This window comes from Camelus dromedarius, chromosome 25 (assembly GCF_036321535.1).
Source record: "Camelus dromedarius isolate mCamDro1 chromosome 25, mCamDro1.pat, whole genome shotgun sequence".
Lineage (NCBI taxonomy): Eukaryota > Metazoa > Chordata > Mammalia > Artiodactyla > Camelidae > Camelus > Camelus dromedarius.
Genome location: NC_087460.1, coordinates 5907619 through 5926321, shown reverse-complemented (window position 1 = coordinate 5926321; position 18703 = coordinate 5907619). Strand labels below are relative to the sequence as shown.

Sequence of the window (18703 nt, the reverse complement as noted above, 5' to 3'; positions counted from 1 at the left end):
TTGTTTGGTTGCTTAGCTGGTTTGGTTTTCTCTGAGTTAAGAGTTTAATCTGATAGATGTTATAAAAAAAAAAAACTTAACTTGTTTCCATGATTATATATTTCCAGACTGTTCATTTGTCTCAAGCCTCCTTCCCACATGGATGCTTTGAAATAATCTGCCATTTCCTCTGGCAGTGGCCACCACACAGAGCGTCAAACTCTCAAATGAGAGGAATTTGGTTTGATTCCTCTCCTCCTTTCATAACTTCTCTCCTTCAGAGCAGAAGCTCAAAAAAGGGCAGTGACATAGGTTACTTCACAGTAACTTAGCGGTAGGACTTGGACTAGAACCCAAGGCCTTGGCATGTCCTCTACTGAGATGGTCCATCTGTCTGTAATTCATTTCTCTCTTCAAACTGTACCATCTTTAGCCCTGAAAATTTTGTGAGATTCCTAGGATGTGCCAAGAAACATGCACATTCAGCAAGATAAGGGACTGTGCGTTCTCTTTGATAAAACAGGCCAAGATGACAGTGTAAGCATGTAACATTAAATTCCAGTATTAGTCATTTCCATGGGATCCTGATGTTGCCACAAAAACTGGCTGATGAAGGATGATTATTAAAGCTAATGCATCTCGTTTCTCATTATACCCAAGGTCAGGTATCCTAAAACCAGGGTTAGAAGAGGGAGATCTAAGATGGCAGAATATTCTCGGATTTCCTTCAAGCAATCTGAAAAACCTCCTCAAGAGATTATCGTGACATCAAAGAAAATTACTTTCTTCTGCAAGTTGCAGGGAAAAAAATTTTAACTCCCTGATTTTGTTCCAAAGTTATATATTTTTAGCCATTTAAACATATCAATATCTTCTAACGACAGCTTACACAGTTGAATACCTTTGGGAGAAAATATTGATTTTTTTATCCAGGAATTACGAAGGAAGCAGTGAAATCTCAACTCACGAGGAGCACCAGATGTCCCATTTTATGTCATCATTTTTATTCCACTCCAGGAAGATTGTTGCTAGAGAGTAAGAATTCAAGGACTCATCTCAGAAATATGTCTCTGGACTAAACGCCTTCACCTACTTGGAGACTTTCACCAGCGCGAATAAAGAGCTGCTCTTCAAAAGTCCAGAAGGCACAAAGCCTCTTTGAACTCCCAGTAAAGATAGTAGAGGAGACTGTCTTCGTCCGTTCGGACTGCTGTAACAGATCACCATGGATGGAGTGACTGGAACAACAGACATTTATTTCTCAAAGTTCTGGAGGCTGGAAGTGCAAGATCAAGGTGCCAGCAGATGTGGTGTCTGGCGAGCGGCTGCTTCCTGGTTTGCAGACGCCCGGCTCCTGGTTGTATCGTCACACGGTGGAGAGCAGAGAGGGCCACGCTTTCTCATGTCTCTTCCTGTAAGGACCCTAATCCCAGCATAAAGCACCCTATTCTCGTGACCTCATCACCTCCCAAAGGCCTCATCTCCAGATACCACCTCACTGAGGATGACGGCACGAATTTTGGAGGGACTCAACATACAGTACGCAACAGAGATAGAACAAGTCTTTCGTGCTATTTCCCATTTTCAGAAAAACCTCTACTTACTCTTCATTGAATTTCAACTTTAGCTTCCACCGAAGACACATGGTTGTGGAGGCTTTTGGATGAAGCATTTGAAAAATCAGTTCAGCCTGTTTATCAACACTTCCTTCCCCAGTAATCTATGTCTTATGATAGCTTTGTTCTCTCGGGTGGAGTACCCTGAACACCACTATATCTTACATCTGTATTGCACTTTAAGGTTTGCAAAATCCCTGTGCGCTCATTCCGAATTTCATCTGAAATGCTGGGTATACCGTATGGCGTTAGGAAAACAGAACAGAAACAATCTACCCGAGTCTGCCACTCGTTCTCTCCCTGTCACCGGAAGGTAAACAAACTGCTTCATCTGCCTGAGCCTCAGTTTCCTTATGACAATTTAGCTTAGATATTCTCCAGGACTGTTTTCCAGTTATAAAATTATTGCCAACCCTGAAAGGTCGGCAAATATTGTCATCCCCTCTTTACAGATGAGGAAACAGGCTCACATGGGTGAAGCTGTTTACCCAAGGTGCTTACCCAAGGCTCCTTACTGAGTAAGAATACAAGTTTTCTCCCCCAGAGCTAAACTCTTGCATTCCATCAGGCTCACCCTTTACAGGAGTAAACAAGATCACACTCTGCCCCTGATTAACGCTTTCCTTTTTCACACAGAATAAAATCTATAATCCCTACTAGGTATTACAAGGTCTTACATGACCTAGCCCTTGCCAACCATCTATTTGCTTACTACAGTCGGCCATGTGAGCCTTCTTCCTTTTTTAAGCTCTTTTAACACAGCAAGGTCAGTGTTTTTACAACGCTTTCCCCTCTGCCTGGAATACCCTTCCCCTAGACTTTCACATGGCTACCATCTGGGTCTAGGTCTCAGCTCAAACATTACCTCCTTCGAGAGGACTTGCTTAACCGGACAATCTAAAGTAGTACCTTTAGTTCTTCCACTAACATAACGCACCGTTTCACTTTCTTCAAAGCACAGATCACTATATTCATCCGTTTACTTGTTTGCTGTCTATCTTTCCTCTGACTAAAATGTAAACACCATAAAGGCAAGAACACTTGCTGACCACTGTACCTCTAGCACCTAGAAAAACATATGACATTATGTTCAAAAATATTTACAGAATTAAGGAATGTAGAGCCAATTATTATGCAGCAAGAGATTAAACCTTTTTGAACACAAACTCCGCATCCTCCACTCCCATCAAGTACTTAATTGTGTACATTGTGGGTAGGAGTGGACTGAAGAGCACAAAGGAAGGGTAGGATGGATAAATGACATCCTAATTTTCAGAAATCTGTCATGCATTTCTTAAACAATTTGCCTATAATGATTATTTAAATTAGGAAAAAATGAATTTTTCCTCATTCTTCCACCTCTGGCATTTTAAGCAAAACTGTCCACTTCTTTGTTCTCCTCATTTCAAGGGGAAGGAATGACAGCAAATGAGGCACAGAAATGAGTGAGGACTTGCTCAAAAACCTCAATTAGAAGAGCTGGGATTAGATAATACTCACTTATAAACCCCCGTCCTGCACTTAACTCCCAAGACCCACACAGTTCCACGTCACGTGGCCACACCAGGTTACTACTTCTCACTGGTGAGGCTGGACAGTGCAAATTTTACCATATCACTTTCTCTTGAAGACTGTCCCGCTTGAAAGAAGCCTTTAAAACTGGAGTACAATTATCTATGTTCTATGTAGTCATGGATTGTGTGTGTGTGTGTGTGTGTGTGTGTGTGTGTGTGTGTGTGTGTGTGTGACTATAGAAGCAACATAAAAGTATAAGCAAAAGTGTTTACTGGCAAAGGTGTTAGCTTAGAACTCTTAGCCTCCAGAGATGGTGCGAACTAGAGCAATAAGGTGTCATGTCACTTTAGAATTAGTAATGGTTGGTTATATTTTAGAGAGAAAAAAATGTAAAACCTAAAAGCAAGATGAAGACAGAAACCAAGCAAATGAAATCAGATACATTTTTTCTTTCCTTTTTCTTTTCTTTTTAAGGTCCTTATTCATGCTTTATACACACACACACACACACACACACACACACACACATACACACACGCTTTAGCAGGTAATATTTTAAAATTCTAATTAAAATATTATTAAGGTATAGAACATACTCCTTAAACTTCCAAAATTAACATGGTTTATGGGATATATCTAAGCTATGTGGAGATATACTAATGTGGAGATACACTAATAATATATCAAAGCTACTGGTGATATCTTTTTTTTTTTACTTTTTTTTATTTAAGTATAGTCAGTTTATGGTCATATCCTTGATCAGCTAAGTTAATTTTAGGGACTATGTCCTAAAGAAATAACCTCACAAAAAAAATTCATATAAATATGCTTATAGCTGAAGAAAAATTGGAAATAAGTAAAATTTTGTCTAGGAATATGAAAACAGTTAACCAATAATAGAATAATGGAATTTTTAAAGACAAGTATCTATAATAATTTAACGTTTGGAAAAAACAGGAATAAAATAATACTATGTGATAAAAGCAAAACGTAAATACAGGGTGTCCAAAAAGCCTAGAAACAGAGGATAAATGTATTTTCAAATTGTACATCTATTTTCAAACAATGTCACTTACATGTTTTTCTTCAACCTCCAGACACCTTTTCAGGTGAAGTATTTAAAACAATAGATGTAGTTTTTAATTAGTAAAAAAAGTACAATACATAGCACCCCTAAAATCTAAAATAGATTAGATCTACTGCTTTCAATTTAGAGGTATTTCACCTGAAAACATAACTGGAGGTTGAATAAAAACACACTGAGCATATTACTTGAAAATGTAACTAACATACTGTTTAAAAATAAGTTTATCATATGTTTCCAGACTTTTCAGATATCTGTAGTAAGTAAACATTGATTATTATCATATAAAAACATGCAATATTACTCAGCCATAAAAAATAACGAAACAATGTCATTTGCAGCAACACGTACTGATTCTCAAAACAACCAATAAAATCTCAGTATGAAAGAAAAAAAAATAGTGAAACACTGCCCATCAGCAGATGAATGGATAAACAAAATGTGGTCTATCCATATAATGGAATATTATTCAGCCATAAAAAGGAATAAAATTCTGATACTTGTTACAGCACAGATAAACTCTGAAAGCATGCTAAGTGAAATAAGCCAGATACAGGCAAATTCAGAGAGACAAAAAGTAGAACAGTGGTCACTAGGGGCCGAGGGGAAGGAGGAATGGGGAGTTACTGTTTAATGGGTACAGCATTTCAGTTTGGGATGATAAAAAAGTCCTGGAGCTGAATAGTGGTCATGATTGTGTCACTGAGGCTGAGGTTGAGGCCTCCAAGCCCTGCCTACTGAATTGAGACCCAAGGATAGAATTTTGGATGAAGTAGAAAAGGTAGCTGTATTTCTTTGCCAGGCAAAGGATGTAATAGTGGACTAATGCCTCCAAGACTGTAAACCTGCTGGGGAGAGAAGGAAGGGGGTTTTATAGTAAGAGTTCAAGGGGCAGAGCTAGTTTTCATGGAGATTCCAACTGTTATAAAGTTGTTCTTGTTTTTGCAGATGTAGTGGTCCCCTTCTCTCTGCTGGGCATGAAATTCACCTCTAGCTCTGGGACTTTTATAATACTCTTATGCCTAGAACAAAGGATGTGGAGGAAGGGGGCCTATGGAAGAGAGCTCTAGAGAAAAACGTGTGCAGTTTAAACTCAGGTTGAAAAGTGCTTGTAGCATTTTAGGCACCCTGAGACCTGGGACCTCCTGCTGCAGGCTGGGACCTGCACCTCAAGCAACAAAATACAAAGAAACCACAAAGGGCTAAAAATAATTCTGACATGCACAGTTAGGGCAAATTATGAAAAATAAGGTGGACAAAACACCCAGCTGCCCTTTCTGAGGTGTCAGGAGCAAGAGGAGGGCACTGAGCATGATCCCCACATGCAGCACCATGAAAGGGTTGGGCGGACCACCCAAGCCCTCCTCCTCTTTAGATTAACCCTGGTCAGCAAGGGCATGAGAAAAGCCACTTTACCTATTATAAATTAAGCAGTTACAAATACCATGTGGTCATCAATGACAACAGGGTCCTGCTCAGTTACGGTTGCATAGTGATGTGAATGTACTTAATGGCACTTAATTGTATTCTTGAAAATGGTCAAAATACTAAGTTTTAGGTTATTCATGTTTTACCACAATTTTTTTAAGTTAAAAAAAAAAAAAAGATAGTGAGAGATATCCTAACCTACCTACCAAACATGCTTTGGGGTGAAGTTCATACTGGATGCTTGATTGGTTTACAAAGGAAGGATAACAAAAGACACACACATTACCAGACTATCAAGACCTCCAGAACAACAATTCTCCTGCCATCTACCCTGTGTTTCCAGCCATTTCATTCAGTCTTCTGACATATCATTTCAGATGTCCTCATAAGGGAACTACTCAATTCAACAAATCATAATTTATTTGTGATATAAATTTTACTGAAATTTCATGTCTTAGGAGACAGAAGAGAACAAAAGTTACTTTGACTCTGGGCTTTATTTTGAGTTTTAAGGAGAATTACTTAAAGTGGAAGAGAAGAAAAACTAAAATTAAGTGATTCCTATTATGTTAAAGGAAATTTCACATAGATCTTCTCATTTAATATTCATAACAATTCTGGAAAATTTTTCCTCCACTTGGTACATGATAAAATGGAGAACCAAAAAGGTTAAGAAAACTTGCTGAAGTTCACGCATCTACTAAGCAATGTAGTAAAAACAAACTCATGACTGTATGAAAAACACTAAGCCCTTTCCATTACCTGATTCTACTTTAAATTATGGGGAAAAGTGACCATGTTACCATAGTGTTTGTATGGAAGAATCCAGAGAAGAAAACCTTGGATGTAATTAGATGTAAACCCTAAATACAAGAAAAGCCAATATTGAAATTTCAGGGAGAAGACAGGGACAATCCCAAAGGCATAAACTCTCACAGGGAAGCTGGTTCAAGCTGAATGAGAGGTTGGAAAGCAATAAAGTCTGATAATATAATCTCAAATTATGATAATGAGAAAGAAAGATATAACATAATCTCAAATTATGATAATGAGGAAGAAAGATGTTATGGGGCAAGGAGCGTCAGGATAGATTTAAAGAAACCAAAGTATTTCCACAGGAACTCTCTAGTCAACATATATTTTCAGGTAATATACCAACGACTATAAGAAACAAATCCTAACATTCAAAATAAACTAAGCTAAGAGAGAGGGTATAGCTCAGTGGTAGAGTGTGTGTTTAGCATGCCTGAGGTCCTGGGTTCAATCCCTGATACCTCTACTAAAAATAATAAGTAAATAAACAAATCTAATTTCCTTCCCCTCCAAAAAAGAAATAAAACAAATTTTAAAAAATAAATAAAATAAACTGAGCTATGTGGGGGAGGGGGGAATGACAAAAAAAAATCAAGACTTGAACATATCTAAAGATCTAACGATAAATTCAAAGAGCAAAAAGAACAGCAAAGGGCAGTTGCCATAGTATAAACAGAACACTGAGGAAAGAACAGAGCAATTCAATTTCAATTTTGTTTTTATTTCCTCAAAAATAAAATAAGTCTTAAAGTCCAAGATAGAAAAAAGAGATAAGTGAGCATCTCACTATTTTAAAAAAATATTTAAATCCCAAGGGCCATATAAAGAACATTCCAGATTTCAAATTCAAACAATTTTCTAAACAAGTATAGAAAAGAAAAGGCACCAGAAGACAAATAATTGGAAAAATTATCTTATTTTTCAGCATGCATGAGGTGGATTCTGGAAGCTGCTAAATACAGTGTATCCATAAGTGACTTTAAAAAGGTGGGGTAATGTGGAGTGTAAAATCTGGCTCTGAAAAAATAAATAAATACAAAGTCTGGCTCTGCTAGATTTGTAGCCTTGGACTTGTTCATTAACTCTTCTGAATTGTATTCACTCATCAATGAAATGGAGACGTTGAATTCCACTTTGTAGGCTGTGCTGTGAAGATTAAGGAGAACAGAATAGAGCACCCGTCACAAAGCAAGTGCTCAATACATGGCAGTTTCCATTATTATTATCTATATTATAAACTTGGTTATAACTGATCTAAGATAGAGCTAGACTGTGTTTACATATCTTACTGATAGATAACTATTTAACAGCAAAAGAGGAACACTTCTGACAGCCTCTGGCATGTAGCAACCTAATCCCCTAGCGGTGTTCCCCTCTAGCGGAATGCCAGTTAGGAAACTTCAGGTTTAACACACCCATATGCTCTTTTGGCAGCTCTTTAGATCTAAGTATGAAATTAGGAATAGCAAGCATATCTTAAAAGAGTATGTAAATCTTGCCATGAGAACAAAAGACAAACACTAGTACAAGGGAGTCAGCAGATCATACAGAAGTCAAATTGGTTCTACAGAATCTGACAAGAGCTGAGGGCAAGAAAAAGAATCAAGCCGGAGGACCAGGCAAAAGTCCCCAGGAGTGTCAGACGCAAGGCTTACCTGCGGCTGCTGTCCAGCCTCTCAGGGGTATTCCACCCTCTCCAGTGCTGACTGGAGCCAAGGGGCCGCAGAAGAAAACAAACCAGTTTTGGAAATGCAGTCAGTCTAACTCTGTTCAGCTTGCTCAACAGTAGAGGCAGGATTTAAAGGAAATAAAGAAGGAAAGGAAAGACAAAATCCTTTAATACTCTCCATTCCTCCAGAGGACTTCAGAGTAACAGCAATATCCCCAAGTCCCAGCTATCCTCTGCCTCATCTCCCATCATCACACTGTGTAATTTACAGTAGCTGCTACAGCATGACTCTCAGGGGCAGTGTCTTGCGTTATGACTCATTGTTCTGTGTGTCAGTATTTTCCCAACAATGTTTCAAGCTCTTGGCTCACTTCTGCTATTGATTTCAGTCAGCCCAAGAACTCAGATGCAGCTATACCAGAATGAGAGGAGAAGCTGCTGCAAAAAGATCCAGAAAGCAATGTTATTATTACCAGATGCCATGAAACCAAGATTTCACACGTCTAACGAAGAGATCCCAGTGCGTTCTGCCACCTAGTCTAGGGAGAGCATAAAGGAAAAGTAAATCAGAGGTGAACTGATCCGAAGTTGGATTCTATGCAGAATTTCAAAGGAATGAATTTTCTTTTGACAAACAAGATCCTAGGTGCTTTCATCTTCTCTTAAAATAGGAAGTTATATAACTTACAAACTATATGTTCTCCCCAACTGCTTTAGAGTAATTAATTACCTCTCAGAATTTCCCCAAGGGATGTTAATAAAGTTGAATTCTTAATAAACTCTTCTCTGTGATTCTACCCCAAAAAGAAGACATAAAGTAATTTCAAAGCATAAAAATCAGCATGAAACCAGCACTAAAAGTTTAACTAGGAGTTCTTGTTTTCTTTGTAAATGTTATTTAAGTTGACAAGTTAGAATCTGATTGATTTTTGTTACCTCTGGATATTAACTCCTTATGTTACCTTGAGATGTTCTAGGGTTAGTAACAAACTGTCCCCCAGGAGACCGTGGGGAGGACAGGAAGGATCTGACAGGCCTGGAGGAAGTGGAGCCCACCAGTTCAGCAATGCAGGGAATTTAAAATCACACACATATAGTTTCCTTCCTTCTTTCTCAACTTTCTAGAACTGCTTCTTCCTTGTGCCCTCCCCACCACCCCAATTGTTTCCTAGCCTGGAACTTACTGGATTCCAGTGAATGAAGGGAAATGATTGTAAAGAAGGCATTTGCCAGGCCCCGTGCCCCACAACCCACTTCCCCTCTCTCTTGAGTTCCACCAACTCTCGTGTAGGAATCTGCTGCCTCTTTATGACCCATATGTTTCTGGATCTAATGCTCTCTTTTAATTAGACCTGTATTTCTGATCTAATTCCTCTCTGTAATACTCGCCATCCTTCTGCCTCCAACACACACACACACACACACACACACACACACACACACACACACACACACACGCCAAGGGAAGCATCTAGCTTTCTACACCGGAGGGTCTCTGGGTGAGGCAGGGAAAGGGGAAGGAGAGGGGAGAAGGCTGGGGTAGAGGAGCAGAAAAGAAGGAAAAGACAGAGAAAAGGAGAGAAAAAGGAAAGAATATTCTTTTGATTCGTCAAAAGAGGATACGTGATACATTTGAAGAGCATTCACCAACAAAATAGCCTACATTTGCCAAATGCTGCGTTTACCATTTGCTGCTGGTTGTCTGTGAGCATAAGGAGACGTGCATCTTTGGCTAAGCAGAATTCCAGACTAGAATTCCAGTCCCTCTTCTCCACGGAGAAGTAGTAACAGTGGTCACCATACCTCACCCAGCGATCTGGGCAGCTAGGGCAGCTGGCACAGGTGGAGAATTTGGAACCTAGAAAAGGAAGAGGACCTGGTTCACATCTTTATGGACCACTCAATCTTGGAAGTGAAATGGGAGGTAAGATGTCTCCCCTGCCCCACCATATTTCAGATTAAGGTTTAGAGAAATGTACAACAATGCACGGCCTCAAAATAAATGCCTCACAGTGTGCAACTCTGTCACTACTGCTGTACACTCCTCTGAGCAAGGGTGTGAAGGAGCAGGGAAGGAAATGGGTACCATCCAGCTGAGGGCCGTGAGGAGAGTCTCTTTCTTGTGCTAGAGCTCTTTCTGCACATGTGATATATACACAGTGGATAAAATAAATGTATAAAGATATGTATAAAAATAAAGATAAAATGAATGTATCAGTGTACCATTTATATGGCTCAGCGCATACACTGTGTAACTGTATAATGCACACTGCTTAAATCAGGTGGACATTTTTAGAATGTCCAACCTCAATCTGACACCCCATGATAGTGTAAAACAAAAGGACAGAAACTAGAAAGAGCAAATTTAACTAGAATAAAAGGTTGTTTGGGTTTTTTTTTTAATCACAAATGTGAAAAAAATTCACTGGAAATTGGATAAAAGACTTATACTTCAGCAAAAAGAATTTATTTTAGATATTAAAAAATAAGGTTTTCTGACAGAGAAGGGTGTCAGACACTAACGTGAAAAGTGGTACAGGTTTCCTAACTGAGCTCTGTTAAATACAAAACATTCTCATTCCTTTAAAATGGTTGGATCATAGTTCTGTGAAAATGAAAGGGAACGTCATTTCAAGGTAATTTCAACCAAGATTCCATAATGTTATTGATTTTCTACTTCCATGAAACACATTTGTACAAATTAACCATAAGCCCAATTCCACAACAGACAAGTATAAGCTATTACATAAAGTGAGCACGTGTGTAGATTTGTAATTGCAGAGTAGATTGTGCATCTATTCCAGATTAGGGAGTTTAAAAGTGGGAAAAGCAGTCCTTAATGTTAAAGACTAGACAACTTTTCTGAATAGGCCTGGCATGAGACCAATATAGGGTTCTGGAGATCGAGCTACAACATTAGCACCTTATAGAGCTGTGGCTTTTCCATACAGCTGTGACGTCACCCAGACTGAATCAGAAAGTCCCAGCTTCCCTGGGAGTGTCCTTCTGTCAAAGGCAGGACCTGGGTCTGAGGTAGAGGTTCCAGGGCTGAACCCTTAGAATCCGAATGAACAAAGTCTGTCTACCATGTTACTAACAATCATCCCCAGACAACAAAACCTAAGTTACGACTCTAGACTGTGAAACAAGAACTGATGGCCCTCTGGATCATCCTATTTAAGGACCCAGAAGAACTACATCTAGAAAAGTTCATTTCAGAAAATGGGAAAGCTCTCTAAATGGAAAAAAATTAGAATATGTCTAATTAAATTATGATATATGTATTATGTGAAAAGTCAAACACACTATTATAATAATAATTTGATTTTCATGACAAATATTATAGTAGGCAGGGAAATGTTTATGACATAATCTCAAATTAAAAACCAATATGCAACATTATTAGCATACTATGATCAAAACTATACCCAGCCATACTGAAAAAAAGGAGGGGGAAGTGAGGGAGATTTTACAGGAATTGACTGAAATTCTATTAAAAGAATAAATGGTTACACAAATGCACGCTCTCAAAGACTAGGAGACTATACTCAGGAAATGTTGTTGTGTACTAGTGATGATTTATCTTTTTGGAGCTATTTTTCATTTTCCTAATTTTCTGTTACACTACATTGCTTTTATAACACAAATTTTGGTTGAAGTTACCACTTACCCTGGCACAGAATCCCCTGGAAGAGCAGCAGACTCACTAGAATGGCACTCAGAAGCCCCAAAGCTACCGCCACATAGTGAGAGAGAGAGGATCTGGAAGAAGCTGCAAGAACAGAATCCAAAGCAAAATCTCAAGTCAGAATAAAAATTGCAGAAAAGAAGGTCAGGGAAGGATATCTGGGATCTTGAAGCAATGTGGCCTGATGGCAACTGAGATCCAGGCCCTCAAGGTTCCTTTCCTGGGTCTGTCAGGGACGTTCTCTGAAGTCTAGGGTAGCCACCGTGATCTTTAACAAGGAACATACTTTATTTAACAAATTAAAGATACTTTTTCCTTGGTAATTGCGGCTTGCATAGTCTCATGCTTTACTGCTGAGAATATAAATTGGAACAACCTCTTTGGAGAGCAGTTTGGCAGTGCCACCAAAACTGCAAAGGTAATTCACCCTTTGACCCAGAAATTTCTCTTTGAGAAATTTTTCCTACAGACATTCACACATATGCAGCTTTTACAAAAGAATAAAGACAGGCTTTTTTTTCACAGATATGGGGTGATGTGCAAGGTATAGAGTTAAGGGAAATAGTTAAGAAAACAGTTTTCTGTGAAACAGTGTATGCTAATACGCATCTCTGGAAATAGACACACGCATCTGATAACACTGTTTTGCCTCTGGGGAGGGGAAATAGGTCACTGGGGACAGAGGTAGGGGAAGACTTTTTACTTTATTTTCTTCTGTACCTTTTGAATTTTGAACCATAAGATGCATTGCTTTGGAAACTCATTACTGGAAGAGTAATGAGTTTGGGTTGAAAATATGTTTAAGGATGAGATGCTCCTTTATACTAACTATGCTGCATATAGCCTGTATCTAAGAATGCTATTTTTTTAATCTGGAAAATAGAAGTGTTTCTTACCTAAATTTTTATTTTAAAATTAGAGCAGTCTCATAGTCTGATAGTATAGAACTTAGGTGAGAAGAGTAAACATCTATAAAGTAAGATATTTAACTTCTAGTTTTGATTTCTTTATTTGGTAACCTTTAATTTGGATATTGGGAAAATAAGTCTACCTATTCAGGACTCACTTCCATACTTAAATTTTAGGTAAATTATCCTGTAGATGTGTGTGTATCTGTGAAGCTTTTTTAACTTATTGAAAGAAAGAAATTCATTGTAGAAATACCTTAAAATGAGAGTTCTGCATGAGAAACATTTGGACTGCCAAATCCAATAACACTAGATTTCTAGTGACATAAAAAAATACATTTACATTATATAAGAATATTGAATGAAATAAATGTTGATTTTAGATGTTACACTAAATGCAAAAAAGGTATCAACACATAACTGTATTTGTGTAACCACAATTCAAAAAATTAAATGAAATTTAATCTTTTTCAATGTATTTTTAAAACATGCATATTAAAAGCTTCTTAATGGAGTACATATAGTACAGTCAACATAGAAAAGCAAAAATATATCAAAATAGTAACAGTGATAATCACCTTGTACAATTATTAGTGATTTTTATTTTTTATGTCTGTCCTCATAGTTTCTCTAATTCCTATGATGGGCATGTAATACTTTTGTAAAGAGACTTTTAATAGCATTTTAATGTTCCTAAACTATTTTCCCCTCTCAAACAGAGCACCCTAGAAAGATGACCTAGAAATGAACATACCAGCGATAAATAAGAGCATGCAATGTGCACTGTATATAAATAAAAACCACTGTCTGGAAATCAAAATAATTGTACTCAAGTTCCAACTCATCACCAGTTGTGTGATCTCACACTTATACTTTAAAATGTACATTATTTTTGAGTTAACAGTTCTGTTCCTTACAAATTAGCACTGATATTATCCAAAAAAAAGGATATATACAAATAAAAATGTCAAATGCTGCATAAGTTATAGTAATAGAAATAAATCAAAATTTCTAAGTATAATGGAATGATTTAGCAAATTGTAGCAATGCTTTCAAAGGATAATACTAAAAACTGTAACAATAAGACTATGGAGCAAAAAGAAAGCTTATGGAGTTACGCTAAAGAAGATACTTCATGGGAGTTTACTGGCTAAGATATAAAATCAAATACCAATTTTGGCACTTACACTGTTATCTGCCTATCTCAGAAAGTGTTTTTCAGGGCACAGTGTAAAAGTGGTTTGTTTCATCTTCAAATTCCCATAGTCACAGGGTCTACTTAAGTGTTCTTAATACCTTCTTCCTACCATTCTAGTGCGAACTGTAGGGGAGGAGAAAAAAACCCAGATACATAGATCAGTTTCTTTTCTGACAACATCTTATTGTCACCCATTTGCAAAATTATTGGTGTCCTCCTTATTTTCATAGGCAGAAAAAGAGAAATACTTAGAATGGAAACAGCTGGTCCAAGGTTGCTCCAAACATCACTAAAGAGATAAAGCTCTCCCAATAAAAGTCTTGCTACAGTTCAGAAGCAATAAAGAGCAACAGAACTGCCCCAGCTTGCGTTTCATAGTTGAGATCATAAAAGCGAATGGTTAGAAAAGAATTTACCTGAAACCTAAGATCAGATTGCCAACCATACAACCAATTTTCATATGCCAACTCTAGACTTCAAACTGAACCAAAAGTATTTCCTCAAATTATCCTCTGCATCTTTGCATCCTCTACTCTAAACAGACTTTCCAATCCATTCATCCCTTAGCCTATGGTCAGTCACTATGGACAGTTCTCCATACTAACTTGGCTAACTCACCTGTTTGCTGTGGTCTGCAGTCATTCTGGACTTGGGGTGCAGTAGAAAATGCTAATACGGAATAAGTAACACTGTCAGTCATTTTTACCTAGTATCTTTCACATTCAGTTGAGAGGGTAAAATTACAGATGTGAGAGGAGACAGACGTCAGTGAGGAAACAGCCCAATCTCTAAACTGCTAGCAGGAAATCTGAAGGTTTGTTTTTAAAAAAAAAAAAAAAAGGTCCAGCATGACAAAAACAGAAGTAATTTTTCAGGAAATCATTCAAATTCTAGAGATGCCTGTAGAAATTAATGTTCTAAACTTTGACTTTTTCATGTTTTGTTTATTTTATTTACTTATTTACTTGGCATCACCATACTCTCTAGATGCTTGTTAAGTATATTTTAAGCTGGTTCCCCATCATTGCACTTAAATTTAGCAATTTCAATTATGGAAACTGAAATAAAAATAAGAACGAATTCCTAGCTGTGAATTTATCTCAAGATCTTGTATTCGCTTCATTTCCTTTCAAGAAAACAGGTGCATTGCCAAGTGAGGCTGATTTCCTTGTTTCTTGGAGCTCTGGGGTAGTGACATGTGATAGAGAAATGGATGTGGGTTGCAAGTGCCCGGAATCAGGGGAGACGTGGACTACTGCCCAGATACACGTTTTGTGAATACTCTGCACTCCTCGGTTCCCAAAACATTCTCCCAATTGTGCTCTAATCCTTACCCTCCACAGAGTAAGAAATTCCATTAAAATTTCTCTCCTTGTTCTCTTATTTTTATATGCAAAGACAACTATAAAGAGGAACAAATTAAATAAATACATACTAAGGTGTTAGAAATTTACTTCTAATAGGTGAAGTGTTAATAAAAAGTTAAAGGAAGGAGACTAGAAAGGGAATTGAAATTCCAAGAATAGGTAAAGTCACCAAGATAAAATGTACAAAGACAGAAGAGGAGAAAGAGAAGAGAAACAGGGAGAGCATATTAATTAAAAACTAAGAATAGCTCTATTTCCAGCCATGACAGAGTGATACTGGACTTGACCTGCAGCCAAAACACGATGTGTATATATATATATATATATATATATATATATATATATACATGAGGCAACTGTTTTCAGGCCTGGAACAGGCAGCACTGTGATGCTGGAGAGAACATAAGACACAAAGGTAAGCACTGTGACCACCCCGGACCACTTTCTGGCCCAAAGCAGGAAAGTGAATCCTAAACAGAGCAGGAGTCTCATGAAGCTGAGGAGGCACAGATCCAAACTCTGAGCTGCTGACATGCCTGGAATGTGCAGATCAGGGTGACTGACCCGAGAGAGCTGCACAGAGAGAGGTGTCTGGAAGATGCCGTGGGAGCACGGCCTGGGGCCCTGGCTAAGAGCTGGGTGCACGGACAGGCCTGCGGTCCCTGCTGAAGGGGCCTGCCACACCGCCAACAGCTGGAAATCGAGACCAGCGGTGGTTCAGTGCTGGCCGCTGCAAACAAAGAGCCAAAACCCAGACTGACAGAACCAAAAAAGATCCACAAGTAGTTTAGCTGCTTGTGAGAACACATACTGATGCCCTTAAAAGGAAGACAACACAAACGACGTGTGGTCTATACGCGCGTCGGGGTGGGGGGGAATTTCCCCCCATGCCCCTCTAAAGTTCTTGTGGCTGGACTAATAATAAAATCGACACAAGACAGATTAACGGAAGAAAAAGAAACAAATGTTAATTCATGCACATGGAGGCCTCATAGAAATGGGACCTAAGAAGTGGCCAGAGCAAGCAGCTTTTATACTTTCCAAAGAAACAATAACTTTGTGAGGAACTAACGGGACAAAGAAACTCAGGTTTTCGCTGTCCCATCAGTGAAGAATCTAAACAGAGTTTGGGGCTGGGGTAGTAAATTAAAGACGTAACAAGTTTGTTTATACAAGCTTCTGGGCCCCAAATTCCCTGTCTTTGGCGGTGAGGGCGGACTTCTACCTCCAGACACGGGGAGTGCACCTTTTACGTGAGACTCGTTTCCTGCTTCAGGGAGACAGAAAGGAAGATCACATTGCGTTAGCCATTTCTTAAGTAACTTTCAATTAAAATAATCTCTATGCCATTGAGGCATATTTGGGGACAGCCTCCCCTGGGCCCCAACATATACAATGAAATATTATTCAGCTTTGAAAAGGAAGGAGATCCTCTCATGTCCTACAACACAGATAAACCTGGAAGACATTATGCTAAACGAAATAAACCAATCACAAAAAGACAAATACTCCAATGATTCCACTTATATGACACACCTAAAGTGGTCAAATGCATAGAAACAGAAAGTAGACTGCTGGCTGCCAGGAAATGGAGAGAGGGAGAAATGGGGAGTTGTCTGATGATTAAAGAGTTTCAGTTTTGTAAGATGAAAAACTTGTGGAGCTCTGCTGTACAGCGATGTGAATATGCTTGTATTAGTCTGCTCAAGTTGCCATGGCAAAATGCCACGGAACGGGTGGCTTAAACAACAGAAATTTATCTTCTCAGTTCTGGACACTGGAACTCCAAGATTAATGTGCCTGCATAGTTGGTGTCTGGTGGGAACCCCACCTCGGGTTGTAGCAGCCACCTTCTCACTACGGTCCCACGCGGCCTTTCTTCAGTGCATGCCTGCCAAAGAGAGCCAGCCAGCTCCCTGGGGCCTCTTCTGAGAAGGACGCTAATCTGATCAGATCAGGACCCCACCAGTATGACCTCATTTAACTTTAATTACTTCCTTAGAGGCCCTTCTCAAAATACAGCCACACTGGAGGTTAGGCCTTCAATACATGAATTTGGGGGTGGAAGGGACACAAAAATCCAGTCCATAACGATACTTAACACTACTGCACTACACTCTTGAAAATGGTTAAGATGGTAAAAAGAAAAAAGAAAGAGAGGAAAGAGAAAGAAAGAGAGAACGAGAAAGAGAAAGAGAGAAAGAGAAAAGAAAGAAAGGAAGGAAGGGAGAGAAAGGAAGGAGGAAGGAAGGAAGGAAGAGAGAAAGGAGGAAAGAGAGAAAGAGAGAGAAAGCAAGCAAGCAAGCAAGCAAAGCAAGGCAACATAGGAACCAGAGCTCCCTGAGGAAATGACTAGTTCGGGGGCCAGAGAAGAAAACACACACGATGGGCCTGGAGCATCTCTCAGTCTTTTACTGTTAGAAAACAAGGGAGTACTCAAAAACAAAAACAACAAAAACGATGAGGGCCTGTCAGAGGGACTCAGGAATCAACCTGGAAAAGCTTCCAATGGCCGAAATGAATCAATTAGAGCAACAAAATAAATTGGATTATATTGTAAGTATTGGATGTATTATATTATAACCTAGGAATTTTTAAAAAATCTATAAATCCATACTGAATTATTTTTATTTATTCTTGAACAAATAAGAATTGCATGTATGTACAAAAGTTTTGATATAAGTATGCATTGTGAAATGATTACCACAATCAAACTAACATATCCATCACCTCCAGTAGTTACCATTTGTGTGTGTGTGTGTGGTGGTGAACACTTGAAATCTACTCTCTTAGAAGATTTCAAGTACACATTCAATACATTATTGTTAACTATAGTCATCATGCTGTATTTAGGTCTCCAGAACTTACACCTATTCATCTTATAACTGAAATTTTATACCGTTTGATCAGTTATCTCTCCTTTGCCTCCACCCATCAGTCCCTGGTAACCCTTCTACTCTTTGTTACTATGAGTTCAACTTTTTTTAGATTCCAAATAGTGAGATCATGTGAAATTCATCTATCTGCGGGTGGTTTCACTTAATGTCCTCTGGGTTATTGTAAATGGCAGGATTCCCTTCTTTCTTAAGGCTGAATAATCTTCCATTTTATATGTGTGTATGTGTGTGTGTGTGTGTAAACATATATATATAAATCTCACATTTTCTTTATCCATTCATCTATCAACGGATACAAAGGTTGTTTCCATATCACAGTCATTAAGAATAATGCTGCAATGAACACAGCAAGCAGATATCTGTTTGAAGTAGTGAATTTATTTCGTTTGGATATGTACCCAGAAGTGGGATCGCTGGATCATATGGTGGTTCTATCTTTAATTTTTTTAGGGGTTTTCATACTGTTTTCCATAATGACTATACCAATTTACATTTCAATTCATTTTGGTGTTTCCTTTGCTCTGCAGAAATTATTTAATTT

General features: G+C 38.4%; 1 protein-coding gene across 4 annotated transcripts in view; it reads right to left on the bottom strand.

Moving 5' to 3' along the window:
• The window catches only part of KLRG1 (killer cell lectin like receptor G1), a 43672-nt gene extending 29009 nt beyond the window's left edge, over positions 1 to 14663 (bottom strand). For all 4 annotated transcript variants that reach the window (XM_031444146.2, XM_064479024.1, XM_064479025.1 and 1 more), the window contains exons 1-3: positions 14517 to 14663; positions 11775 to 11876; positions 9790 to 9962 (exon numbers count right to left, since the gene is read on the bottom strand). In XM_031444146.2, coding sequence (XP_031300006.1) covers positions 9790 to 9962; positions 11775 to 11876; positions 14517 to 14598 — 357 coding nt within the window. In that variant the 5' untranslated portion in view covers positions 14599 to 14663. The remainder of the gene's footprint in view (positions 1 to 9789; positions 9963 to 11774; positions 11877 to 14516) is intronic.
• Positions 14664 to 18703: the final 4040 nt, after the last annotated feature.